The following is a 27,924-nucleotide window of genomic DNA, read 5'->3' as shown; positions in this document are numbered from 1 at the left end:
AGTGCTCACGGGCATGAGGGACAACGAAAGTACTTTCCAGACGAGGAGCAGGAAGCAGCAAGGCAGTTAACCGGCGCAGCGTCACCGTCAAGCGAAGCAGCAAGGCAGTCAACCGGTGCAGCGTCAACGTCAAGCGATACGGTTCCGCCAGCGTCAGAGTTCCAGAAACTCTTGCAGCGGCTTGACCGGCTGTTCACCGCGTCAACAAATGTTCTGGCGGAGAGGCACGAATTCACCAGTCGAAGGCAGTTCGAGGGAGAAGGATTCCTGGAATTCGTGACCGCGCTGAAGGAGAAGGCGGTACAGTGCAACTTCGGCACAACCTACAATGAGCGCGTCCGAGACCAAAAAATACATGGGGTAGCGAACGTCAGCGTTCGCGAAAAGTTATTAGCTCATGGTGAAACCCTGTCCCTGGACAAGGCAGAAGAAATTGGACGCTCTTTAGAAGCCTTGCATTGAGCCAACCATGCGTTCGGCTCCAAAAATGTACGAAGAATTGAGGCATCTCAACTTGGCGTTCCGTCGACGGGCCAAGATGACAGACTTCTTCCGGGAAGCTGCCAAGATGGCTGACTTAGTCCGGCAGGCCATGAAGATGGCCGACTTCTTCCGAGAAGCCGCCAAGAGGGCCGACTTCTTCTGAGAAACTGCCAAGATGGTCGACATTTCGCACATGGCTCCTCTGTGAACCGTGGTGCATGCGATCGGTGTGGCATCAGGAACCATATCGCGTCTTACAGGAATTGTCTAGCAAGAAATCGGCAATGCAACGCCTGCCACACGTTGGGCCATTTCGCTTCAGTCATTTATTACCAAAAAAGACTCTACACGCCAGGTGGCACCTCCTGAGTGGTCCAAGCTCGTCACATGACAGAAGGGGGTGCGCCATCTAGCTAGACTACTAAGAAACATAAATGTATGATAACACGGAGATCTCGCAGGGGGCGACACTATACCTCATCATCCCCACCTGGAAACAAAGTAAGCATACAGTGAAACGCGCACACAAGACGCGCACTTAAGTCCAAGGACAAATTCAGTTCGTTCCCCCCCATGTTCACACACACGCGCACCAGTCGTTCACACCACACGCCGGGCCCCCGCTTGCCTGCCGCTGCCGACACAACACCCGACGTACACAACAGAGCGTGGTGTCAGCCTTATTCACACGTAGCCGCAGTACAAGGAGCTGCGTGAAGCTTGGCTCGCGAAACTTAGAACCGGCAGACAGTCATTGGCTGCAACTCGAGTATGCAGCAAGCACAGAGGCGAGGAAGTTTTCTACTACGGCGCTGGGACTGCGATGTTCGGTGAGTAGCAGAAAACGTGTACTGAGACGCTCGCCCGCACCCGCTGCCCGGTTAATGCCATGACGGTTTGGTCTATGAACTTGATGCTAGATACTGACAAGTTCACTGGAATGGAAAGGGAGCGGTAAGACGCACAAAGCAAAGGGCATGGCATATGGTGATGTTTGTGTTATGAGTTAATGCACTGGATTACGAAAAAGAAGCAGAGAAAAATCACACGCTTAGATGACCGATAAACATACAGTACGACGCAACTTGAGAAATAATGTTGAAATGTCCAAGAATTTAGAAGACAAAATAAGATATAATCGTCACGACGGCACATCACAGTCGCTTTAGGCACCGAAGTCTCTATAACGAAATTATCTTTGAACAGTTCTGATAGCATCCATGCAACAATGGTTGCTGTGTACTGTCACATGCTCATATGCTGCGGCCTAAAGCTCGTGGCATGGTGCGAAAACGTGCTCGCAGCGAAAGCAAAACATTGTGTGCGAACATGCATGCAAACGCGCAGTCGGTCGCAGCGGACCCGTGCAATCGCTGCAGTGAGGCTTCATTCTGTTATGGTCCATTTAGTTATACAGACAACCCACTATAAGAACAAGTCGGGAGACTCCATCGCGGTGACCGTGCGTAGTGGCGTTTACTGTACGTATTCGGTAAAGAGATGGCGTCTATAAATGATTCGGTGCTTTCAGTTTGCCGAAGATTATTATATCGACAGTCAAAAGCTTGCCTAGTTTTTAGAGTACTTACATAAATGTCCAGGAGGGCTGCCACATGATGTTTTTATTGAGCGCCATAAGCGAAACCTATGAGGAGTGCACTCCGTGATCCCTCATACTACGCAAGGGAGGCGCTTCCGACAGATGGGGACTCCTTAACTCCTCGCCGCCAATAGGCATTGTTTCCATGGCTAATGTTCTGCCACTCGGTCACACGCAGTGCAAGTTTTGCAATGTTGCGAAAGATGCGCACCTTCTTCTTTGAGTGACCGCACATGTTCAGCTGCGCGGTCATTCACGCATCTACCCGTTTGGCCCATATAGGTTTTCCCGCAGGTCAAAGGTATTTCATATACCACACCGGTGCAGCACTTTAAAAACTGCTTTCCATGTTTTTTGGTGCAGCTGCTCCTCGTACCCTCTCTCGTGACACGGGCACAGAGCTGTGCTTGTTTCCGAGGAGCCGAAAACACGACTAGGACGCCGTGTCTGTTTGCCACCTTTTTCATATTGTGGGCTATCCTACGTACATACAGAACCACTTCCGGCTTCGTAGCTTGTTTTTTTTGTGCGCATGGTTCCTTTACCATGGCACCTTTGATTTTCTGCAAGATTGCTTCAGCCACTGCTGTGATAACCGTGTTTGGGAACCCCACTGAAACCAACCTATCAACTTGCTTGTCAAAGCTCGCATGCATTGCAGGGTGACACGATTTCACGAGAGCAGACTCAAGACAAAGTTCAACAATAGAACCTTTTACACTTTCTGAATGCGCTGATGCATAAGGAAGAGGCTCCTTTTGTGCTCGAAGTGCATACTGCCAACATACATGCTCTTCACCCAAAATAATGTTAATGTCTAAAAACTGTAATTGCCCCAGCAAGGGTAGTTCATGCATGAATACCAACCCCTGCCCCTTCTCTTTAAAGCTGTTTAGGACAGTGCTTACACTTTCTTTGTAAGTCAAAATGTTCAGTTTGTTAAAAACTATTAAAGAATTATCAACATACCTGAACACCTTTAGTACACCCTTTCCAGTTAAAGTTGGCTCCAAGGCGCTGTCAATACAGGAAAAGAAAATGTTAGTAAGCACCAGGGCTACGCAGGATCACTGCGCAGGATTCACTGCGTGTGACCGAGCGGTAGAACATTCGCCACAGAAACAATGCCTATACTGCAAGAAGTGTGATCCATGGTTCCGAGAGATAAAGATTCTTGACAAAAGCAGGGAAACAAAGGCACGTGAGGTTTTGGAAGCATTCCATATAAACAAAGGAAAAAACTGTGCTAGTGATACTTCCGTGACCCTCTTTAAAAGTGAAATGTCTTATCTAGAATGGCTTGGCAAATGATGCATTCTGGTTATTGTGCGCATGTCCGTGATTTTCCTTATATTTGCTGATGTTTGAGTGAATAAAAGGTAGATGAAGTTGGCGCTTGTCCTGTGTCGTTCTCCCTCTCGTGATCGTCTTAGTTGGTGCTGTTCCTTCCTAATTGAAGTTCTTGAACACTACAAGTGTTCAAGAACTTTGGGACCAGTTTAAGGCCATGGTACATGAATGTATTGAATGTCAAGTGCCGGTTAGTGTTAAAAAGAAAACAAAAAACCTATGGATTTCTCGGGCGACACTGCAGCTAAAAAGAAAACTGAAGCGCATGAAACAGACAAGAAAACATTCTTTCTCCGGAATTAGAACAAAATATAACTTTCCTTAGTTCTCAGCTCAAAAGGCGAACGGTCATTAACAAACAGCATTATTTTGAAAAGTCTTTACCAAATTTATAACAAAGTCTCCTGAGAAATTCTGGCGTTCACTTTACCCAGCCTCAAAGACTCATGATCAGTTTGAAATCAAAGGTGTTCTGGTCAGTGCTGCACAAGAACTGTCTAATATCTTCAATGAACATTTTAAGTCCATATATACTAACGACAATAACATCTTTCCAAAATTTAAAGCCTCACTGCTTCCTTTGGAGGATCTTGTCATTAGTGAGCATGGTATCTCAAGTATGCTGCTTAACCTCGAGGTAAAGAAATCACCTCGACTGGACAACATACCTAATGCCTTTTTGAAAAGATATGCACAATGGACTTTATATATATATATATATATATATATATATATATATATATATATATATATTAGGTTCTTATGTGGAAGGCAAATCCCGAGAGGCTGGGGGACTGCCAGAGTGGAACCGTTTCACAAAAGTGGAGACAAGTGATTGATCAAAAACCACCGCCCAATTTCGCTAACATAGACTGCTTGTAAACTACTTGAGCGCATAATTCACAAGCACATATCAAACTTCCTCGAAGCTAACAATTTCTTTACTAATTATCAGCATGGATTCAGGAGGGGTTACTCAACTTGTACACAGCTAGTAGAACCTATACATGATTTTTCCTCTTCAATTAACAATCGAACACAGATTGATGCCGTATTCATGGATTTCTCAAAAGCTTTTGACAGGGTCACTCACAAAAAGTTAATTTATAAGTTAGACACAATACTTCATAACAAACAATTAGTAAAGTGGATTTCAGCTTACCTTTTAAACAGAAAACAATTCGTTGTTTTTAACAATCATTGTTCTGACAAGCTTACAGTTCACTCTGGCATCCCTCAGGGCTCTGTTCTTGAGCCTCTATTGTTTTTAATATATATTAATGATATTATGCCTAACATTCCTTTGGAAATCAGGCTTTACACTGATGATTGTGTCATTTATACAGAAGTAAGAAGTTTCTCAGATCAAATACTACTAAATAGCACGTTGCAAAAAGTTTCTGCGTGGTGTGAATCATGGCAAATGTCCATTAATTTTGAAAAAACTGTATTGATGAGGATTACTCACAAAAAGAATGCCTTACCGTTTGATTACAGTATTAATGATGTGACACTTGCAGAAGTAACAGAATATAAATATCTAGGGCTCTGAGTCACTATCAATCTCAGCTGGAACAAACATATTGATTTCATAATGTGTAATGCTTTTCGTAAATTGTTTTTCTTAAGATGGGCATTGCGGTTATCCACTCCATCTGTCCACCTCCTTGCTTACAAATGTATTGTCTTGCCTACCTTAAATTATGCTGCTATCATTTGGGACCCATTCACTAAGACTAACATAAACAAAGTAGAGAGGGTTCAGAGGAGGGCTGCTCGATACATATATAATAATTACCGATGAACATCGATAACACATCTTTTAATCAAAGCTAGTCTGCCGACAATAAATGAGCGAAATCGTTCTGCAAGACTTAATTTCATGTACCTATTAATTAAAGGACACTACAAAACTGAAATCACCCATTTAGTTCATTTTTCGTCAGGGTATGTGACCCGACAACGACATTAGCTAACTTTAACTCCTTTTTGCATCCGTAATAACTGTTTTAAATACTCATTTCTTCCACGAACTATTACCGATTAGGATAACCTCACTAACAATGAAGTGTTGCAACTGTCACTGACGTTATTCGCTCAACATATTTCCTAGTCTGTGTTACTGCATTTCATCACATTACTGTTCTGTTGTGTATTTTATTTTTTACTGTTTCATATCTTGTTCCAATGTTGTATTCCTGATGCTGGCTGCAGAGCTTCAACAGCACCCTTATTTCTTTTGTTTACATTTTGCCATTTTTGTGAAACTGCTTAATTCTTTTTCCCACCCTGCTATAATCCCGATACCGGGATTGCAGTATCAATAAATAAAAATAAATAAAATAATTCAAGTATGCATCATCTAGCCCAAATGAATGTTGTCCTGAACCGTATTTATTATTATTCATGCTATGGTGTAATTCAGACCCAAATTCTAGTGGTTGAGTATCACAAGACAACCATTTTGATAAACCATGCTGGTTATAATAAAAAAAAATTAATTATTTGCCTCAAGATGATTTACACGGAGAGCTTCCAATTATTCAGTATTTCGGGCAATCTTCGCAATCAAGGCAGAACCAATAAAAGCTGTGGCGCTGCATATTTGTAAAGTGATGTCACACATATGCATTTTAATTTTGTGCACTGGCGCATTCCCCGATGAATTAAAGATTGCACGGGTATCGGTAATTTTTAAAGGGGGAGACAGGAATGACGTGAACAACTACAGACCGATTTCAGTTCTCCCAATTTTTTCCAAAATAGTAGAGCAGGTCATTAACGAAAGAATTTTAAATTTCTGTACTCAAAATAATATTATAACAGAAAAGCAATACGGTTTCCGAAAACACCAATGTACTGAAATGGCGCTGCTAAAGATCAAAGAAAAAATAATAAGTAACTTTGAGGACAAGCTGTACACTATAGGAATATTTCTTGACTTTAAAAAGGCTTTCGATTCCATTAAACACGATATCTTGTTAAAAAAGTTAAGTGAGTACGGCATTAGGGGAACTGCTCTTAACCTAATAAAAAATTATTTAACCAACCGACTACAGTACACATACATTTGTCATTCCAAATCGGCATTGGGTGAAATCAAATACGGTGTTCCGCAGGTGTCCATCCTAGGGCCACTTCTTTTTTTATTATACATTAATGACATCACAAACGTGCCTCTAACACCTGACATAATCATGTATGCTGATGACACTAATATCTTCTTTTCTGGTGGAAACTTGCTTACTCTCAAGGAAGAAGCAAATATTTGGCTCAGTAATCTTTCAGACTGGCTTAGAGCAAATAAATTGGAATTAAACACTAAAAAGACAAAATACATTATTTTTCGGCCTCGTAACAAAGGTATTGATGATAGCTTAGTCTTACAATTTCGTGATGAAGTCATTATACGCTCTACGTGCCAGAGGTTCCTTGGTGTTACGTTTGAAGAAAACTTAAACTGGTCCAGTCATGTCGGCAACATTAAAACCAGCATTGCAAGATCCATCGGTGTTATTAATAAATTAAAACGTCTATTACCTTCTAGATTAAAAAAACAATTATACTATAGCCTAGTGCATTCGCGCCTCCAATATTGTTTATCTGTGTGGTGTACCACGACGACAACCAACATCCATAGTTTACTGACCTTACAGAAACGCATGATTCGGGTAATTGAGAATGCGCCCTATAGAAGCCACTCCGCTCCTCTTTTCAAGAAGAATTGTATTTTAACATTAGAAAACCTTATTAACAAAAAAACAGCCATTGCAATATTTAAAGCGGTAAGACTCAATGAAAGCGCCTTTTTTAAAAAATACCTTCCGAACGAACATAAATACAACACAAGGCAATTAACTTACACCAAAGGCAAGATCCGTACCAATTACGGCATGCAAAAGCAGGCATTCATAGTTGCAGATTTTTTGAATCATCACCCTGGCTTACTCACTATAATAAATGAATCACCGTCCCTAAACATTTTCAAAAAAAAAGTGAACATGTATTTGCTGTTGCTTCAGGTATGACTGTGCATTCTTTTGTACACAAATCAAATTCAGTATTTCTGTTACATATTTCATGTACTTTTCATTTTTTTGTGTATGCATCCACTTTGTGTACCATGCTTACCCTGCGTGCTTGAGTGTTTTGTGCTCTGGGAATGGGTCGGGGAAGGGGACTGACACTTAGTCAGGCATTCGTGCCTTTTTGTCAGCCTCTTTGACAGAGATTATTTGTATTTTATTTCTGTCAAAATAAACATTCATTCATTCAAGTCTAAATAATCCGTAGGCTACTCTGCATCGCCTTATATTAGTGTGCGTACCTAACTTCTTTTTCTCTAGTGCCACAACTGGCACACTTTCCTTGTTGTAGTGACCACCTTATAATCAAATAAATACAGTATATCTCGACGTATAACATCTCTAATTTTTACACAGATTGTCACCCACCACACTCTCTTTCACCATTGTCGCCTTTACTCTTACTTGTGGTGTCTTTTTGGTTGCAGCTGGTTACATTTGTTTTTGTTACTGCCACCTGATACTTGTTGCTTTAATTTTTTGCTTGCTCTTTCTTGTTGTTTAGAAGTGTCGTCAGTTTGGCCTCATGATATATGGAGTTAGTGAACATTGCCAGCCCACTATAGCTCTTGCCGTATTCGGTAGCTGGTAACTTGCTGCTTAAGTTGTGTTCTTTTGAGACATTGACATTGGCTATATTTATTGCTTCCCTTCTTTGTCTTGTATATAGACTGTTTTATCAAGGGCGCTGCCATTTTGCAATCAAGGCGCCATCTATCGTCCAACACCATGCGGATATGTGAGATCGTGCTGGGAGGTGTACAATGAACGTGCTGTTGGCGACGAGTGGCACTCTTTTGTGTCTTCCCAAGAGGTTTCAACAAGTTGTTGCAATTGGGAAACATTTTAGTATGCCATTACAGTGTAGACGGCTTATAATGTAAGCGGCTGGAGTCACGAATATCCGCATTATAAGCTGTATCACACTATAACCAAAACAACGATTTTCAAGGCCTGCACATATGTAAAACATGCAGACCAAGCTGCCGCATGTATCCGAGAATTGAAGCGTGCGACCAGGAATTTTGCATCCATTTAAATTTATGAGCATTGAAAGGTTAATGTACAAGTAGCGATGGTCTTCGCATGAAGCAGACAAATTAGTAATAATTAAAGTGGTGCAGTATGTCCTTAGTCGCTTTCGCGCCATTAAATTCGAATGAACTAACTAACAGTAATAATAAAAAAAAGATGATGGTGATTGAAATTTCTGGGACAGTACAGTGTCTCATCCCATTTCTCAGATTGATCGGCTATGCATGGTGTCGAAAACATGGCAACAGCAGACCAAGTTGCTGCCATCTGAGTGTTGCTTGTGCCCTCACTTTCGTTATCAAGGTGGTTTTTACACTTTTTCATGTGCCTTACAGCCACTGCAATGTGTTTCTTTGGCTCGGTACCAAACCACAACTTTGGAAGCATGCTGGTTAAGCCAATGCAGCGGGAGTGCCGGGTGGCATGCTGTTGCGGGAAGCTCGCCCTTTATATGTACATACCTGTTGGTAATTACATAGAGACTACGTATGCGAGCATGCGCATGGGTTGAACTGACAGCAATGCATACGAATCAGAGTTTGGTTCCTTCGGCGATTAGCCATGGCGGCTACTATGAATGCCTATGGTGGAAGCTCACAAGTGTGCATAAAGCCTAATAGTTTCAAACTAAATTTGCACAAGACTGCTTAAACTGACAGCATTGCACACACAATATCTGCACTTCATGATGCGCATTGTGATGGTTGCACAGAAACTGAAACCGCATTAAGTGCAAAGCGCACCACAAGCAGCCGAGCAAAAGGCTTCTTCGTCACCTAGGCAAAGACTCCACACCCACATTGCACTGCTGCCACTTTTTTTTTCATTAGTTCGCTCTGTGTCTTATGCTCCTCCTCCTCCGCATCACCCTCGCTGCTCTCCCGCCATCCATGTGCACCTCGTTTAGAAGAGTGCTCGTTAGCACGCTTGTCGGCGGGATTTTCCCGCGGAAGCCACGTTAGAACCGGCATTTCGTCTTGCATGGTTGCACTGTAAGCAGTATGCGTATATATATTGAGTTCCATGGGAGGGTAAACGGGAGTCAGAAAAGACCACGTTGTAGCCAGTTCTGCAGTGTAAAGGGTACATTATAAGTGGTATAAGCTGTACTAAGTTTTCAGCTTCAACACAGCCACGATATTGAACGGTAAACGGGAGTCAGAAAAGACCACGTTGTAGCCAGTTCTGCAGTGTAAAGGGTACATTATAAGTGGTATAAGCTGTACTAAGTTTTCAGCTTCAACACAGCCACGATATTGAACGGTGACGGACCTATGGAAGTGGTGCCACTGCTCTGCCTGTGATCGAAATAGGAATAGAGTCAAGTCCAGAAATTGTCGATAGTAACATATGTGCAACATGTTACAGCATAGACCGCTTATAGCATAAGTCGCTGGAATCGCACATATCCGCACCATAAGCGGTACCACACTATAACCAAAACAAGTGCTCCAAGGCTACATGTGTGCAAAACATGTAGATGATGCAGCCGTGTGTGTCTGCAAATCTAAGCATGCAACCAGGAGTTCCGCAGATGTTTAAATTTACGAATGTTAAAAGGTTAATGTCCAAGTACCTGCGGTCTTCACATGAAGCAGACTAAGTAAAAAAAATGTAAAAGAATGATGCTAACCAAAATTTCAAACGTAGTACAGTGTCTTGTCTGATTTATTGAGCTGATCGGCACATGCGCGGTGTCAAAAACACAATGACTGCGGACCAAGTTGCCATCATTCGAGGGTTGCCCATGCCCTCATTTTCGTTAGCAAGGTGGTTTCTTCACTTTCCATGTGCCATACAGCCACTGCAGTGCGTTTCATTGACACGGCATCAAATCACAACTTTGTTCGCCAACGTGGCATGCTGGTTAGGCCTAGTCAGTGGGGGTGTTGGGTGGCATGCTGTCGTGTGAAGCTTGCCCTTGACATATTTGTACCCGTAGACAATTACATAAAGATTAAACATGTGAATACACGCATGGTCTGAACTGACAGCAGCACACGCGAAGCAGAGTAGTTTCTTGGGCAATCAGCCACGGCAGCTACTGTGTCTGTATGTGTGCACACTGGTAGGAGCAGTAGAAGCTCAGAAGTGCACATAAAGCCAGCTCCAAAATAAATTTGTGGAACACTGCTTAAACTGACAGCAGTCAAGGTCACATGCTTGATATCTGCACATCATGATGACGTATATCGTGACGGGTGCACAGGACCTGAATCCGCGTTCAGTGCAGAGCACACCGCTGATAAGCAACTGAGGAAAAGGCTTCCCCATCGCCTAGGCAACTACCGAATGCCCTCATCACGCTGCCGCCACTTTTGTTTTCTTTTTTTCCCCCCTTCCATTCATTCGTTCGCTTGCTCCTCCGCATCGCCCTCGTTGCTCTCCCGTCCCATAGGCTGGCGCACCTTGTTGAGGAGCATGCTCACTATTGCGCTTGTGAGATGAATTTTTCCAGGGAAGGGGCATTATAACCGGTATTTCGTCTGGCGCAGCTGCATTGTAAGCGATGTGCGTATATGTGGAGTTCTATGGGAGGGTAAAGAGCAGCCAGTTAAGACCATGTCGTAGCCATTTCTGCACTATAAACACTGTGGTATAAAATTTTTTAAACAGGGTTGAAGTACCTCAGACAGGCTGGCCAACGTTTCGATAGGTGGACCTATCTTCGTCAAAGGCGGCCTCGTCATCCTCGGCGTGTTAGTTTTAAAGGGTTAGTGCAGTGATGTCACGTGCGGGTGTTGTCGCTGGCGGCTGGTTTTAAAGAGAGAGATTACAAGGGGGAACAGGCGCTGTCGTCCGACGTCTGTGAGCCTCATTCTCAAGACGAAGGGACAAGAGCGTGAGAGTGGGCACGCGGGGAGGAAAGAAAAGAAATAGAAGCAGAAAAAAGAGAAAAAAAAGGAAAAAAAAGGGGGGAGCGGGGAGCCAGGGCCGTACCAAGACACAACAAAAGGGGGGGGGGGGTGAAAGAAAAAGAAAGAGAAAAATGAAATCTTTAAGAAATACGGGGGTTTGGGAGCGTGTTGGGGATGCGAAAGGTTAGGAGGTGTTCAGGGGGAGTCGTTGGCGGCATGTTTTTGAGGCATTAGAACGGCCGGTCAAGCAATAGGTCGAGTAATTTTGAAATAGTTAAGGTGGCGGCGAGGAGTCTGCGGTGCAATGTGTGGGGTGACTGAAAGGCAGCGGCATGGTCTTTCAAGGGGCACTGCCCCACGCGCTTAACGTAGGTGTCGTTAAGGCGGCATCCAGAAGGCGATACTCTGGGTTGAGGCGCCAAAAAAGGCATATTGACTTCGGAATGTGTTGTCAAGGGGGTTTCAAAAAAAAAAAAAAAGGACTAAAAAAGGGGGGGCAGGGGGAAGGGGGGGGGCGAAATCGGTATAGCAAACAGGAGGGTGACGCGTGCAGAAGCAGGCGCGGGCAAGTGTACATGGAAGAAGGGGATCGTACAGTTGGTATAGACGTAAAATCCTGAAAGAGTACATTAAATTGAGTAGTTTTCCTTTTCCTCCGAAATGAAAGAGTAGGTGAGGTTAAGAATTAAAGTTGGCTGGTGGCCTAATGTGTTTTGTGTATTGGTTGGTGATATGAGAGTTTCAGATTTAAGTTACAGCTTTTAAAGATTCTAAGTTGCCGCGTGCCAAATTAATTCCTGTCGGGTGTAGGCAAATAAACTTGTGTATGAGGTATGATTCCGTGTACTTCCTTTCGCGAGGGGAACGGAAATTTGTTTGTAGTATATAGAGCCTTGCTTTGTCAAACATATGTCCATGTTCATTAAAGTGGCTGGCTACTGCTTTGGGTAAATTGTGTTTTGTGTCCGCGCGGTGACCATTGAGTCTTGTATTGATTTGTTGTCCGGTCTCACCTATGTATTGTTTGCTACAAGCGGCGCATTCTAGACAGTAGACTACATTGCTTGATGTGCAGGTGAAAGCCGAAGTTACCTTGTGTGTGTAATTCGACGCTGTACTTTTTACTGTAGTAGTGGATTGAATGTGTTTGCATGTAGAGCACCTGGGGCGACCACAGGGATTGGTTCCCAACTTCTTCTTTTTCTGTAGTTTGGCGTGCACAAGAACATCTTTAAAATTAGTGTTGCGTCTGTAGGCCACTCTGGGAGGGTCGGGAAAAATCTTCTTAAGTTTCTGGTTGCTGGTGAGAATCGGGTAGTATTTACTTAGGATGTTATTCACGTTTGGGAGTGCGTTTGAGAATTTAGTAGTAAGAAGAGGCGTTGTTGTTCTTGTGATCTTCGGGCGGGGCTTGAGGACCTCGGCTCGATCAAGTTTGGTTGCAGCGATGTAAGCTGTTTGAAGGTCACTGTTTGGGTGGTTCCTGTTTGATAGCGTTTCTTTAAGGTGATCGAGTCTATCTATGTAGTCTTGGTTTTCAACGCAAATGCGACGTAGTCGTGTGGCTTGGCCTTTAAAGATGCCTTGTTTGCAATGTCTGGGATGGTGGCTGGTATATTCTAGGTACTGTTGTTTGTCGAAAGGTTTCCTATACAGCGTTGTCTTTAGTTCACCATTGTCAATGTATGTTGACACAACAATATAAACTGTAGAATAACTTGGCCGAAATGGTTATTAACATGGAGTACACAATAAAATGACCTGGAGACAGTGGCTGCGAATATGCACACTCTTAGGTCAAGTTGTGCCTGTGCAAGGGCACCTTGCCAATTCGAGATAGCTGAAAAACCAACTATTCTCTGCCAAAGCAACTCTATTTTCTGAAGCAATAGAGCACACGATGGTCAATGTCAGCCAGACAGCTTGCTGGCGAGATTTGGAAGCACAGGAGAGCCCGTGGGAACTAGAGGCAGCTGGCATACGGTAGGCATAGGTTCGGTTACAGGAGGAAAAAGAACACACCTTCGTTCTCTTCGTCGGCACGTACCATTTTCAAAATACATTGCTGGTCAACCTCCACCAGAACGTTGGTTGCCAAGCTGGATAATCCCGGAACGCATTTGAGCAGAATAGCTTTAACTCTTTGCCTATCATGGGGGAAAGAGGTGTTTTATGTAGGTTAAGCCAGATTTAATTTTTTTCTAAACGAACTACTGCGCCTAATATTTTATGTAATACAGTTAAACCTCGATATAACGAAGTAGGTCAAATCAGCAGTTGGCTTCGTTATATATAAATGTCATTGTATCGAAATTTGACCTTTTATGCAAATAAGTAGTCACTGATTGATTTTTCTTAGATGAGACGTGCCGCAGAATTATCCGAATTATTGGGCAATCGAGAAAAGCAAATTTGAATAACATAACACTTCATTTTGATAAATTTTGGAGTTGGCAACGAGCGATACTATTTCATGCTACGTATGTTGATGATATCTTCACATCGGGGGTAGGAATTAAATGAAGCCAGCCATGCTTTCACGTGCACTCCGTGCCCACAGCTGATAGTGTCACCCACCGTGCAATGAGGCTATCAGGAAAACTGCCGGCAGTGCGGAGGGAGCAAGCACTTCATCTGCCTCTCGCTCTAACAGGTGACCAAAATTTTAGTTTACGCATCCTCTTATACTAAACACACAGGTAGACAGCTTACATGGTGCCATTGCCTTCTCGGCACGCCCACTTTTTTCACATGCAGCAGATTACCTCTACAGCAGGGTACGTTGCTGCGTATGCACTCAGCCACGCTTACAGCCATGCACAGCCACGCCCGAGATGTGCATCACCTCCCCCCACTACTCCTTCACGCGCACTAGATCCTGTTACCGCGAGCGAGCTCCCCTCCCCCTCTTTCTCTTTGCTTGTGCGGGAACGCAGCACTCGTTAAGCCACCATCTTTCTTGTCTCACCTTCACACACTTTCACTTGCACCTAAAGCTCAAAGTGCGGCGGGTGCAGTAGGATCCTATCGCACTTATACTTTATGCGGAACATCATGCGGCTCCACTTCGGTGCTCGCTCTTAATAATAATAATAATAATAATAATAATAATAATAATAATAATAATAATAATAATAATAATAATAATATATTTTATTCACTTCAATTGGTACAACGTGTTCCATCCTGCATAAGCGTTGCCGCTTGTGTGTGGAGCTGGGCAGCCAGGTTAAGCATATGAAACAACAGCGAATAAATCGTAGTAGAAAAAGAAGAGAAATAAAATCAACCAAATATGCAGCAATTGCTTGTGCGATGTAAGAACAAACAAGAACCAACAGTACATATGATAGCAAGTTTTCCTCTGTGCATGCTTTCGTACACAAAATGAAAACATTAAGAACATGGCATATCAGTCTATATAAATGGCAAATCAGTCTATATTATCGTTCAACCAAGATCTAAGGAATTTCTTAAGGTATTTTAATCCGGTAATGCTTGGGAGGGTTCGTATTTTATTGAAGTAATAAGGAACATAGTAGATGCGGGTTCTTTTCCCATAAGTGGTGAAGATGCAGGGCATGACATACTTTTCCGAATGACGGAGAGGCCATACTTTAATGTTGCAGATTTTAAAGGAACTGTGAAAGAAATGCTTGTATAATATGTCAAAGATATGCCGCGCGATTCGAGAGGTGCATTTGCAAGCGGCCATTTGTAATTCAATCATTTGACCATCTGCATCCGCGAAAGTTTCCATTTATTGTCTCGGCATTGCTTTGTGGCGGCACTGAAATTTTGTTATATTGAAATCACCTCCAAATACACTTTGTTATATTGAGGTTCTCAATACATGGTGTTTGATGCACAAGAGGTTATGAAAACTTAAATACCTTGTTGTATTGAGAATTTTGTTTTATTGAGGTTCGTTATATTGAGGTTTAACTTACATAAACAAAATGCAGAATGAACTTATCAGACGGAAAAGTCTTATTAACGAGATGTATGTCATAAAAGATATAAATTGCCAGAATTATGTGCCATAAAATTGAACAATGTTTGTAAAGACACGCTTGTATCTAGTAAAAAAATATGTAACAGAAATGATGAGATATACAACTGTATTGCCATCTAATAGGCACTATCTACAAAAAATGAAAATATTTCATTTAACAGGTATTGCACTACAAAAATTTAAGTGCAAGCACTACAATTGGACCTCCCTGGCTGCGGCCGCCGATGTTCCAGGCTGGTTTGCATCGTCATCACTCTCGGAGTCAAAGTTCGACGAAAAGGCTGCATCCTCAGACTCCCTGCTGCTCAATCTATTGATAAAATCAGCTGCAGATGCAGTGCAATCAGAAGATCTGGGATCCTTAAAAGTGTGCATGCCACTCCTAGAGGCAGGCATTTTTGCTTCCTACTTTGACGATGCGAAACTTCGAAGAGCGTTCAGAAATTACCACCTGGCAGGAAAAAATCGAACTGCTTAGAAAACAAAAATATGGTTTTCCTTCACGTCTGATGGTGCACTGTGTCCGTCAGTGGCACAGAAGATCTCAAAAGCGGCGTTTAAAACCATATATAGCAGACGGACATTTTTGCTTTCTACTGTGACAATCACGAAACTTCAAAGCACATTAAAAAGTCTCTGCCTGGTGGAAAAAAAGAGCAGACTGCTGAGAAAACAAAAATGTAGTTCTCCTTCACATCCGATAGTTATCAACTAATGAGCATATGCGACCTATCTTATGTTTCGCAGAAAAACGAATATCAATGTTGTACCTTGAACCAACGTTCTTAAGCCCTTGCGCTAGCTTGTGTGCATATGGTACAACTGTGTTTTTTCTTTTTTCTTCTAATTTAGTCTTAATACCTTGGTCATTTATGCTCTTGACGCCGCAAACCATGACCAAGTTATTAATACTAACTTAGAAGAAAAAGAAAAAACGCAGTTGTACCGCCCATCAGGGCGGCACCACCGAGAGAATTTAAGGTCACCGACTGGGACGCCTTCTGCAAAATAAGGAAGGAAGACACAAACGAATACGCGGATCTAGACAGTCTTTTTAGAAGGCTCAAAGAGGACGTTAACACCGCGACGAGGGTTGTCCAAACTGAACTGAACGTGGAAAGGATGGACGCGAGATTGGCACACCTATTAGAGGCAAAGAATTCCATTACGGCCAGGTGGAAAACGCAAAGACTGAATCGCAGACTACGAAAGAAAGTAGCGGCACTAAACCGGGAAATCGAAGCGCACTCGATCGAGCTTTCCAAGCAACAGTGGAACGAGGTGTGCGCGTCGGTAGACGGACAAATGAGAACCGGGCGCAAATGGAACCTCCTAAAGCAACTGTTAGACGACAAACAATCCAAAGGAAGTCAGAGATTGGCAATCGATAGGATTTTACAAGAGCAAAAGGAGCAGGGCAAAACGGAAAGCGAGTTCCTAAAGGAGCTGGCGGAGACGTATCTGCCACTGGGCCCGTCAGGCGACGGCGACTATCCACAATACGCCGGGGCAGAGGTCGACGAACTCGACGCGCCTTTCACGGAATCAGAAATTTGGGATGCCTTACAAGGCCTCAACGGACGCTCCGCTACAGGCCCGGACGGGGTCTCGAACAAACTGTTGAGGAACCTAGACGGAAGGTCGGTCGAGAAGCTCACCGAAGAAATCAACAGAGTGTGGGAAACGGGAGAAGTACCAGAGGTGTGGAAAGAGGCCTCGGTCATACTTATACCGAAACCCGGTAAACCACTTGCGGTGGAGAACATGCGGCCAATATCGCTCACCTCGTGCGTAGGCAAGACGGCCGAACATGCCATACATAACCGAGTATCCCGATACATAGAGAGAGAGGGCCTCTTCCCACATGTGGGCTTCAGACCGGGCCTCTCCACACAGGACGTAATGTTGCTACTCAAAAAGCATATAATTGACGGCATGACCAGAGACACCAGGGGCATACTGGCCCTGGACCTAACGAAAGCGTTCGACACGGTCAAACACAGATTTCTAATGGAAACGATCTCGATGATGGGGCTCGGCCGGAAATTCCACTCTTACATAGGCTCCTTCCTCAGAGACAGGAAAGCCACGATCAAAATTGGACAGGCCACGTCCGATTGGTTCACGCTGGGCGCGAGGGGCACCCCACAAGGGGCGGTGCTCTCCCCACTATTATTCAATCTGGCAATGAAAGGGCTCTCTGACCGGCTGACGAGAGTGACCAACGTCAATCACGCCCTGTACGCAGACGACATTACGGTGTGGTGCTCGGGAGGGTCCGACGCAGAAGTCGAGCAGGCTCTTCAAGAGGCGCTGGACACAACGGAAGAGTACCTGAAGGAAACGGGACTCCGTCTGTCACCCAACAAATCGGAACTGTTGCTGTACAGGCCCTCAAAACAAGGCATGAGGAATTTGACGCCGATCGATCAAATACCGATCAAATTACATACGAATGCCGGCCAGCCGATTCCCAGAGTGGACACTATACGAATCCTGGGGCTGCTAATTGAGGCGAAAGGTGGTAACACACAAACTGTCATGAAACTAACGTCCAAAACGGAGAACATGCTCCGGCTGATCCTCAGGGTGACGAACCGCAGAGGAGGGCTCAGCGAGAGCAGTCTCATCAGACTTTACCACGCCTTCCTCATGAGTCACGTCAACTACGTAGCCTCGGCGCTAAAATGGACCAAGAGAGACGCGGCCAAAATAGAGACACTGATGCGCAAGAGCGTCAAAAGGGTGCTAGGTCTTCCGATCACTACAAGCACGGAGCAGCTCGATCGGTTAGCGGTCCACAATTCTCTATCCGAAATCATCGAAGCGCAGACCAAGGCACAGGTCGTGCGGCTGTCGACCACCAGGGCCGGCAGGCGCATCTTAGAAGAAGCAGGGATAAATGCCGAGGCAGAGTGCAACGCACACAAGATTGCGCTCAGCGCGGCGGTAAGGGGCACTTTCAAGGTAGAACCGCTTCCGAGAAACGTCCACCCGCAATTCAACAAGGGGCGCCGAAAGGCGAGGGCCCGAGCACTGCTGAAATCGATCGCCAACTGCCCGGGCCTGGCGGCATTTGTAGACGCGGCCCAGTATGGGCGCAGCGGCCGGTACGCGGCCGTCTCGGTACGCTGGGATGGCACAATAATTAACGCAGCATCGGTCAAGGGGGTAACGTCCGAAGTGGCCGAACAGGTGGCAATAGCCATGGCAATGAGAGACCCCGAACGTCCTTACGTCCACACAGATTCGCGATCGGCGGCAAGAGCATTTGCCTCGGGCTCGATATCCCGGGAAGCGGCGGCCGTCCTCGGCAGCGAGGGAGCCGCGGGTCAGCACCTCGTCAAATGGTTTCCAGCCCACATGGGGGCCGACGTGCACCCCGAATTTCCCAACGCCAACAAGCTGGCGCACGGACGCGCGCGAGGACTCACGCACCGCGGCGACCGTGGCGAGCGAGGTGGCGGGGAGGGAGGGGAGCACCGAGACCCGCTGCTCACCTTCAACGAAATAACAACACACTATCAGCTGTCGAGGAGGACCTTCCCACTCCCCCACGCTAAACTCACTAGACCACAGTCATCGATATTCAGAATGCTTCAGACAGGGTCGTTCCCCTCGAGAGGCAGACTGAGCCGTTATTCACCAGAAGTAGAGCCGCAATGTCCGGATTGTGGCGAATCTTACTGCTCGCTAGCGCACATGCTTTGGCAATGCTCCGCGTTAAGCGGCACTGTGTTCACTAAAGAAGAAGACTGGGTGGACGCCCTGCAAAGCGACGACCACCAGACCCAGCTCCGGGCCGTCCAGAGGGCTCACGAAAGGGCGGAGGCTCACGGGCTTCCCGTCCCAACGTGGGTGCGGCCCGCGACCCCTGCCGCCCACTAAACCAAGAGTGGGTGGGGAGGGGTTCCTCAGGACACATTAAAGTTATTTCCTCCTCCTCCTCCAGTTGTACTGTATGTACACAAGCTACCGCATGGGCCTAAGAACGTTGGTTCAAGGTACAACATTGATGTTCGTTTTTCTACAAACCATAAGATAGGTCGCATATGCCCGTTAGTTATAATTTGCTGAAGGATAAGCAAGTGAAGGGAAAATGCTCTGTCAAACATCCGATAAAGCAATGTGTCCATGAGCTGCGCAGAAGGTCTCGAAAGCAGTGTTTTAAACCATCATTAGTGGGCTAACGATGCCCAGTGGCTGTAGTAGGGAAAGAGTTAATGTGCATGCATGAAGAAATAGTAGGCTTCGTCCATTCTCAATTTTCGGCTGACTCAAATACGCACCTTTCACTCATATCTGAATTTGATCATAGGTGCTAAGTTCATCGCAGTGTGCTCGCTGGAAAAAAAAATCTGAACATACATGCAATGAAGCTGACGGCTTAACTCTTTCAGTACCATGCCTATTCAAATCAATCACCGGGTATCAGTGCTTTAAATCGCCAATTTCAACATGTTGCGGCTGTTTCTTATACACTTAAGGCCATCCAATAGTTAGTACAGGCACTGAACTTTCAGAATCAGTTTACATTTTCTTGCTCCGGCGATGTTGTGATTTTTGACGAACCTTTTGGCGAACTAATGTGCGTATGTTGTAGCAACAAGGTCTGGCTGTCACCTCTTGCCGCGCTAGAGAAGAAAGCATGCCGCTCACGATTACACTGCACTAGCATCAAAATTTTTTAATCAAACAACTCCCAGCAAATCAAGAATTAAATTGTATTGCCGGTTTTGCCATCCGACAGTGCTGAGCGGTGATAATTGACCAATAATAACGCCAGTTGTTCACTAGTGAGCTTTGGTTTGAAGTGCGAGTCATTTTATTCTGCCAAAGTGTATTTCTGAAGGTCCATCCACATGTGCAACATGTGGACCTAACATTTTCAACCAGTTTCCAAGAGTTTTAGTTTCGCTTCTCTCGTTAAATCCAGGCAAGGGGCGCTGCTGGTGTCACTACACAGATATTGAAAGTCGCTCCCATGGCATCGTCCTACGTAGCTGCGTCGGAGAAAAGCGTCGGGCTCAAAACTATGCTGCCTGCATCTGCACTTCAGTTTAGTGATGACAACTCGAGTTCGGATTCTGAAGATGACAGCAAAGCAGATTAAAGCTCTGACAGCGATGATGTTTTGAGTCAGCCTGGAGATGTCCACAGCTGTTCACTGGCGAGTTTCTCTTGTGGCCTTGAGTGGTCTCCTTCCTTGTGCACGCTTATCTGGCTATCTTTGTGCATGACCTGAGAGCTCTACTGATTATCTTTAGGGTGCATACTTCGCTTGGTTATGATGTGCTGCCATCGGCAGCAAAGAAACTTCTGTTCACGCCAAGAAGGCTGCCCGTAGCACATCTCGACCCAGCGCTATGGATCAGTACAAGGCAGTTTACAACAGCGTGGGGTTTCTTCCTACTCTTCTTCTCTGCAGAGGTAATGACAATCTGCAGTAATGCGAACAGATATACTTGGATGCATAATCTTGTGGTTGCCCAGCTATGCTCAGAGCGATTGGTCCTGGAAGAGGTGCATGACTAGACGAACTGGTGAAGTATGTTCCTTAGACTTCTCATCGGACCATCCTCAGAAGATGTTGAAAAGATGGAACTGTAAAATGGGTTACAAGGACTTCAAAGTTGGAACAAAAACCAGACGTTTTGGAAAATTGCGGAGTACACCTATGCTTCACAAAATCCAGGAACTGCTTCACCGCATGGCATGAGCGATGAACTGGTCTTAGTTTCTCTTTTGTATCTGAAGAACAGCAGTGTACTGAGCATTTATTTTTTCAGGCACTACTCCTGTGCTATTTATCTTTCAATGTATATTCTAAATTTCCTTTGAAATTAATGTTTGTAGATATTATGTTCTTTTATTGTTGTTTTTATAAACTGGCAGAAATGATAGCACTTTATAGAATCTCTTGCTTTACCTTGTAATTTTTTTTAGCAACGTATGTATTTGGAAAAAGGATTTTATTATGCGCAATATGCTATGCTGCAGTATGTGCTGGAATATTATTTGTAGTGGTAAATCATTTGTTTTCGAGACCTATAAAAAATGACAATTTTCTCGCGGTAACAAAAGAGTTAAAGTGGTCAGTAAAGTGGTCATAATAAAGTGGTCCCTGATTGTCTCAAATAAGGTGGGTAGGCCATTGGGATAGTGCAGGTTGACTATGATTGTTTATTCCACGACAAGCTTGTCTCCTGCAAATGTCACATGTAGCTTTTCCTCATAACCTTGGCTCACTTCTTGTGCAAGATGGCAGATCTTTGAGCAACTCTGCTTTTGTAGAGAGCATATACAGTAGCTCTAGCCAGTACAATACACACCAACCTGTAACAAATTAGTAAAAATTGTTCAGGTGCTGCACAAGTTCAGCATCCAAGACGGGACGCGACTGAAAGGCACATCGTCTGAAGCCCTTGCTGCATCACTTCAATGCTTCCTCGAATGTGGCAGGGACATCCGCTTTCTGGAAGACATCGTCTCCAGCAATCTATCTGGGAACATCAAGCCTCGTGAGTCCTCATTTTTGTTCATTCACAGTAGTGACTCTTCTGCACGAGAGGCTGCACATGTTGGCACCCATGCAAAGGTACATTGTGTTACATTCTCCTGCTGCATAACTTCATTGCATAGATAGCTTTGAGCAGGCCTGCCTTACTGCAACCATAGAATGAAACATTAGCCAGGGGCTGCAAACAAAAATGAGCTTTAATTCGACTCCATAAAGCGCTCAGTCGCCGCTTTCCAAAGTAATCTTCGTTGGGAATGGGGTGCAGACCACTTTTGTAGGTTTATTGGGGGAAGATTGTGAAATGATGTGCGCAGGTGCATCTGATTACAGATCCCCAGACATGTTTATAGATCGGGCATAGTGTGGGTTTCTGCAAGCTTTACACAACTCCTCTGGTACAGATAAAAGCAGTACGCAAAAATTGTTTACAGCTAGTGTTGCAACGCGGACTCTAATGCTTTGTTTCAATTGGGGGGTTTCAGTTGGGGGCTAGTGCTAGTTTTGCTCTTTTGTGTTGCGCATTTGTGGTGCTCCGTGCTTGCCACGCATTGAGAGTTGTCTGAATTTGCCAATGTGTGGCCAAATACATCTCAAATAATGAGAGTTTGATGCTATTAAACAATGATATGCCTGCCGGGACCGAAATATGAGTCCGATATATCAAATTTTCTAAATGAATGAGGGTCAAATTAATGAGGTATTACTGTATTCATAAATAACTAGTCGGTACTTAATAAATAGTCTAAAGAGAACCATAGCTCATCCCCACTCCATATCACATGCAAAAGGGCGTTGCGGTGGGTTCACTGACTCACCAGCAAAGCATAGGGACGACTCCAACTATGGTACTAATGAAGGGAGTTTATTTTCTCATGCGTACAGTTGCAATTGAAACATGATACTTAGAGTATGTGGCTGCTGGCATGCAGAAAATGTGTCTCTTTCAGAGTGCTTTTTCTATCTTTCATTGTAAAAACGTGTTTTTCTATCACATGACAGCAAAAGCCTTTGTGATGCATGGTGATTGCATTAGGTCCCTCAGCAATCACTCAGTGCTCACTGGTGGCATACAAAGCACCGGTCGCCATGCGGTCCTAGTATTGTAGTTCAATCGTCGAGCACTCACTGTACAACAGGCGTTAGGGTGGCCGGGAATGGATGCTGCTGGAGAGGGCTAGAAGGACCACTTCTCGGGCACTGTTTGGATGCACAGTGTAGCAAGAGCTGCGCAAGCTGGCAGCAGTGTTCGCTTTTACTTTGCGCTGCCTGCAGCAGGGCACGGTGGCATGTTTGGTTTATTTCCTACTAATAGGCTTATCGCAGTAGGGTTGGCGAGCAAATGCTACGTGCGAAGACTTGCAAGGACATTTGCTGGTACCAGCATTTTCACATCACACAGCTGGGCAAATAAAGCGGGGAAGCTGCTGCGATGGGTGCCTTCTGCCATATCACGCATCCCTCCTGCCTTTTGTTGTTTACGTGAGATCTAACAACCGGAAATCGCATCATACAGTCACAGACGCCAAGCGTTGTTGCCGAAAAGATCATGTTTTCCAGGAACATATTAACCAGAAAAAAGAAAGTATAGCTGTATTGAGCCCTTAGCAACTTCAGTGATGCTACCTCTGCGCCAATTGTGCCGAGCTGTACCGACAGCCAAACCCCGCTACATCCTGCTACATTTTCGCATAATATGAGAAATCTGCACTGGCCCTGTGCCTGAGGGGTGGTTTGGGCTTTTGAAAACTGAATTAAGTCCTCGAGAGCTGTTTCTCCGCACCATCGAAAGCGAAATGGCCTGGACCAGCAGCTGCATTATCTCTGCGGCGGACCAAGCCAAGCATCCCCAGTTAAACCTGGATTGTACCTTTCTTTCTTTCTTTCTTTCTTTCTTTCTTTCTTTCTTTCTTTCTTGATACTGTCCGCCCTTTCTTTAGGGCCATTGCAGGAGTGGAGAAAAAATAAATAAAACAAGCAATGTCAACACATCTAATTCAGGCAGGGCGTACAATACATCTGAATACAACGTACAAAAAAGAAATCGCAGTGCATATACATTGTAATAGATCAAGCAGAAAAACCAACCAATATCCCTTGAGGCATGTAAAATAAGAACAACATACACAGATAATAACAAAATCATAAAATCAGATGATTCACAAAGTCTGTTGTACCGTTGTTTCTTGCGTGGGCTGTCGTCTATTTTCAATGCCTTCTGCCCCGCTGCATACGGGTTGCTTAAAGGGACACTAAAGGTTACTATTAAGTCAACGTGGACTGTTGAAATACCATCCCAGAAACCTCGAAACACTTGTTTTGTGCCAAGGAGAGACTTATTTTAAGAGAAAATGCGCTCTGAAGCGTCTGCGTACCTCTAGCGCAGTTCAAATCGCCCGCCCTCCGATCGAGGAGTACTGACATCATGGTCTCATAGTGACGTTGCACCATAGGTGAGTAGAACGGCGTCCGCAGACGGCGCTATGGCTTTTCTGCGCAAAACGCCAACGCGCGGCCAGAAACAGAGCCAAGACAGAGCCGACAGCACAGCGAAAGTGGGAGTATGGTGGCTAGTGGAAGGAGAAACGAATTACATCCCACGGCACACGGAGAGTCTGTTTTCGTTAAACTATAGGCTGCGGCGAGCTCGCAGCATGGTCGGCGTGGTCTGTGAGAAGTGACGAGCCTTTTCGCACTCGCAACAGGGCATTAAAAAGTGCGATTCGACGCAAAACTCGGCCTAGAAACGTGCTTCGCCACAGCCAGGGCTCAATACGACCCAAGCTGGCATGACCCAGATGTCGTTTCCCGCACCGCCACCAGGCGCCGCTACTATACCTCAAACTCCAGCGCAAGACGCCCACAAGCTGGTACTTCATTCTATGACGCAAACTTCGACGCTCGTCGCAATGGGCCCTGACACCGACAGATTGGCTCGCGATGGTGGGCTGAACTTCAGCGATTTGAGCACCGACGAGCGCGAGCTGCTGCTCAGGGCTCGCACTGCCGGCGTCGTTGCGTACTACGACGGCCCTCGACACCGGCTCTCCGGAGCGGGAAAGCAACGAGGGCTTCCCACGACATCACATGGACGTGGCATTCTCGCTGCTTGTTCCAAATGAAAGTTTCGCGAGCCAGCAGAACCATACAGCACGACGCGATAACGAAAGTACTGAAACTCCAAAGCGTGCGCGGTGCAGAGTCGAGCGCGCAGAGTCGAGCGAAAACGAAACCTTTCGAACACCCATATTACTGAAGGGTAACGTCAAAATGTTATTTTTTCTTAGAATCAAATAGACGTAGACAAGTAGCATTTTTTTCCGTCTTATAATCGAATGAAATAATATTTTTAATACGAGTAGTTGAGTATTAGTAACACAAATTATGAGGAGTCCTTTCATCATCGGGCTAGTACCGGAATGTCGCTGGGGGGTCTCAAATCGTGTCATGCATTTACCTCAATTTCTCGGTTACTAAAGCTCTGTTTGCGATTAAATTGACGCCTTAGACGTTCTAGAACATTGCTCTACCACTTTAACTTGAGTTTCTGGTAACCTTTAGTGTCCCTTTAAGCGATGCTGCAGCGTCGACTTTCAGACGGCAGCAAGCAGTTGTGATAGTTCCCAGCCATACCCCCATTTTTTTTGTGTATGACCAATGCAAAACGGATGACCCAAGTTTCTGATGCTGTATGGTGTTTTGCTCTAATTTTTGATCGTATTGCTATGGACCAGTATTCCCGATGCCCAATGACAAAGAGGCCAGTGGTGCGAAGACGAGGACAACTATTAGTGGCTAGTGTGGGCTGTTGCCTTTTTGGCGAAGTGCTGCGTATTTATCTATAAATAGACTTGGATATAGCCTTGCATCAGCATCTTCCCACGTAACATATTTGGTGGAGGTGAACATTCTTTGTTCGTCATCACAGAGCTTTGTAGTGGATGGTACGCTGAGCCTTCTGTCATGGCTCCCGGAGACGACAGCTCAATTCATCTGGCTCCAACACCTGCTGCCACTCTGACGGCCTACATCGCACTCTCCACTCCACATGATCCTGGTGTATTCTCGGAAAAAGACGTGGAAGACGTTGAGGACTCGATCAGCCTGTACGAATGCGTCAGCGCCAGTAACAGGTGGGACCCTACTGTCATGCTCACCAACATAGTATTTTACCTCAGTGGGACACCTTGAGTATGGTTTAAGACACATGAAGACGAGCTCACCAGTTGGGATAGGCTTAAACAAAAGCTGCGAGACTTGTTCAGCAATCCTTATGGTCACCAACTTGCTGCAAAGAAGACGTTATCCAGCTGAGTGCAGATGTCAACAGAGCCCTACGTCACGTACATCCAAGACATCTTGGCTCTGTGCTGCAAAGTTGATGCACAAATGACTGAGCCAGACAAGGTTTCCTACATTCTGAAATGTCTTGGCAATGACGCCTTCAACTCGCTGGTCTTCAACAATGTGGCGACGGTGGATGCAGTTACCAAAGAGTGCTGCCACCTGCAACTCGCAACAAGCCAACGTATCGACCAACAGTTTGCACGCCTACCAAACACCACGGCAACATCTTCCTGTGCTGACACTCACCGTTCCAACAACACTGCCAATGTTACATAGATCTTCCGACGAGAGATTGAGGCTGCCTATCCAGCTGCCTTCAAATCCAGCTCCCTCAACTCACCTGCAGTCATGGTTTCCCTAATTCAGGCAGTTGTACGCCAAGAGTTTGCCAACATGGGCCTTCACTCTGTCTGTTTGACCAATCGCCCTAACACTAATTCGGATTCTTCGATTCCGCCCCATCCTACATCGTATTATTCACCGTGTTTCCACAACCTATCTAAATGGCGCACTGCTGTCAAAAAGCCCATTTGTTTTCACTGCCATCGAATTGGGCACATTTCTCGCCACTGTCGCAGTCGCTGGACGTCTCCAACCCAGACCACTTCTACTGGCTCCTCTCGTCTAAGCGGATCTTCTCATCTTTATGCCACACGGTCTAATAATGCCGCCACTGAACCTCCTGCACAGAACCTCTCCTATTCTCATTCGCTTCCACCGCAACGCCGACAATCTCGCTCGCCCCAGCCTCGTCGCTCATATTCCCTGCCTCCCTATGGATGCTCGCAGCCAGAGAACTAGACCATGCAGAGCCTCAAGGTGACGCTGCATTGCCCCCTATCATGGCAAATCTTCTACTGATGCTGCCCACTCATATGAACCTTCTTGACATGTCAGTCGACAGTGTTCCTGTATCTGCTCTTATAGACACTGGTGCGCATTTATCTGTCATGAGCACTGACATCTGAAGTGGCTGTTTAGTCAAAGGCTTGGTGACGATCGCACTGCAGCTGTCACATTCAATACGCTACTGACCTTCGTAACCACCTGAAGAAAATAATCGCACCTGCCCCGACGCCTCTTGTCTGCATCACCAACAGTGGAACAGCTCCCATAATTGGTATGTGTGCCACCTGAGTCTCCTTCGCCGATCGCTCAACTGTTGTTCTCTCCACCGTCATTGCCCACTATCCTCACAACATTATTCTTGGCCTGGACCTCCTCTCCGCTCCTGCTCTGATAGACTGTTCAGCCCGTACTCTCAACCTTGACCTGCCTCTTCTGAATCCCGCTGAACCACCCCCCAGTCACCTAAGTTTCGTAGACTTCGTTCGCTTGCCACCTTCGGCACTTACTTATGTTGACTTTGTGTCATCCCCACCTGTGCACGACGGTCACTACATTGCGACTCCCATGCAAGATGTTCTCTTTGCACACAGTATCATGGTACCTCGTACAGTTATCTATCGTGACCAACTGAGTCTGCCTCCCAATTGTCAATTTTGGCTTGATGACACAAGTGCTGCCATGCAGTATGTCTTTGGCCTGGCTTTGCTTCTTTGAGGATCACGCAGTAGCAGCTATTGCAGTAGATGACAGTTCAATCGACCCTACTCTACTATTGCTTTCTGCAA

General features: G+C 45.3%; 1 protein-coding gene across 10 annotated transcripts in view; it reads left to right on the top strand.

Annotated features, from left to right (window-relative positions):
* The window catches only part of Grip163 (gamma-tubulin complex component 6), a 521,720-nt gene that overhangs the window by 209,516 nt on the left and 284,280 nt on the right, over positions 1-27,924 (top strand). For all 10 annotated transcript variants that reach the window (XR_011514995.1, XR_011514994.1, XM_070539799.1 and 7 more), the window contains one exon: positions 21,791-21,947. Coding sequence is in view for 8 of the 10 variants with exons in the window: in XM_070539799.1 (XP_070395900.1) it covers positions 21,791-21,947 (157 nt within the window). In the remaining 2 variants the exon portion in view is untranslated. The remainder of the gene's footprint in view (positions 1-21,790; positions 21,948-27,924) is intronic.

The sequence above is a fragment of the Dermacentor albipictus genome, chromosome 6 (genome assembly GCF_038994185.2).
Source record: "Dermacentor albipictus isolate Rhodes 1998 colony chromosome 6, USDA_Dalb.pri_finalv2, whole genome shotgun sequence".
Lineage (NCBI taxonomy): Eukaryota > Metazoa > Arthropoda > Arachnida > Ixodida > Ixodidae > Dermacentor > Dermacentor albipictus.
This window is presented reverse-complemented; position numbering and strand designations above follow the sequence as displayed.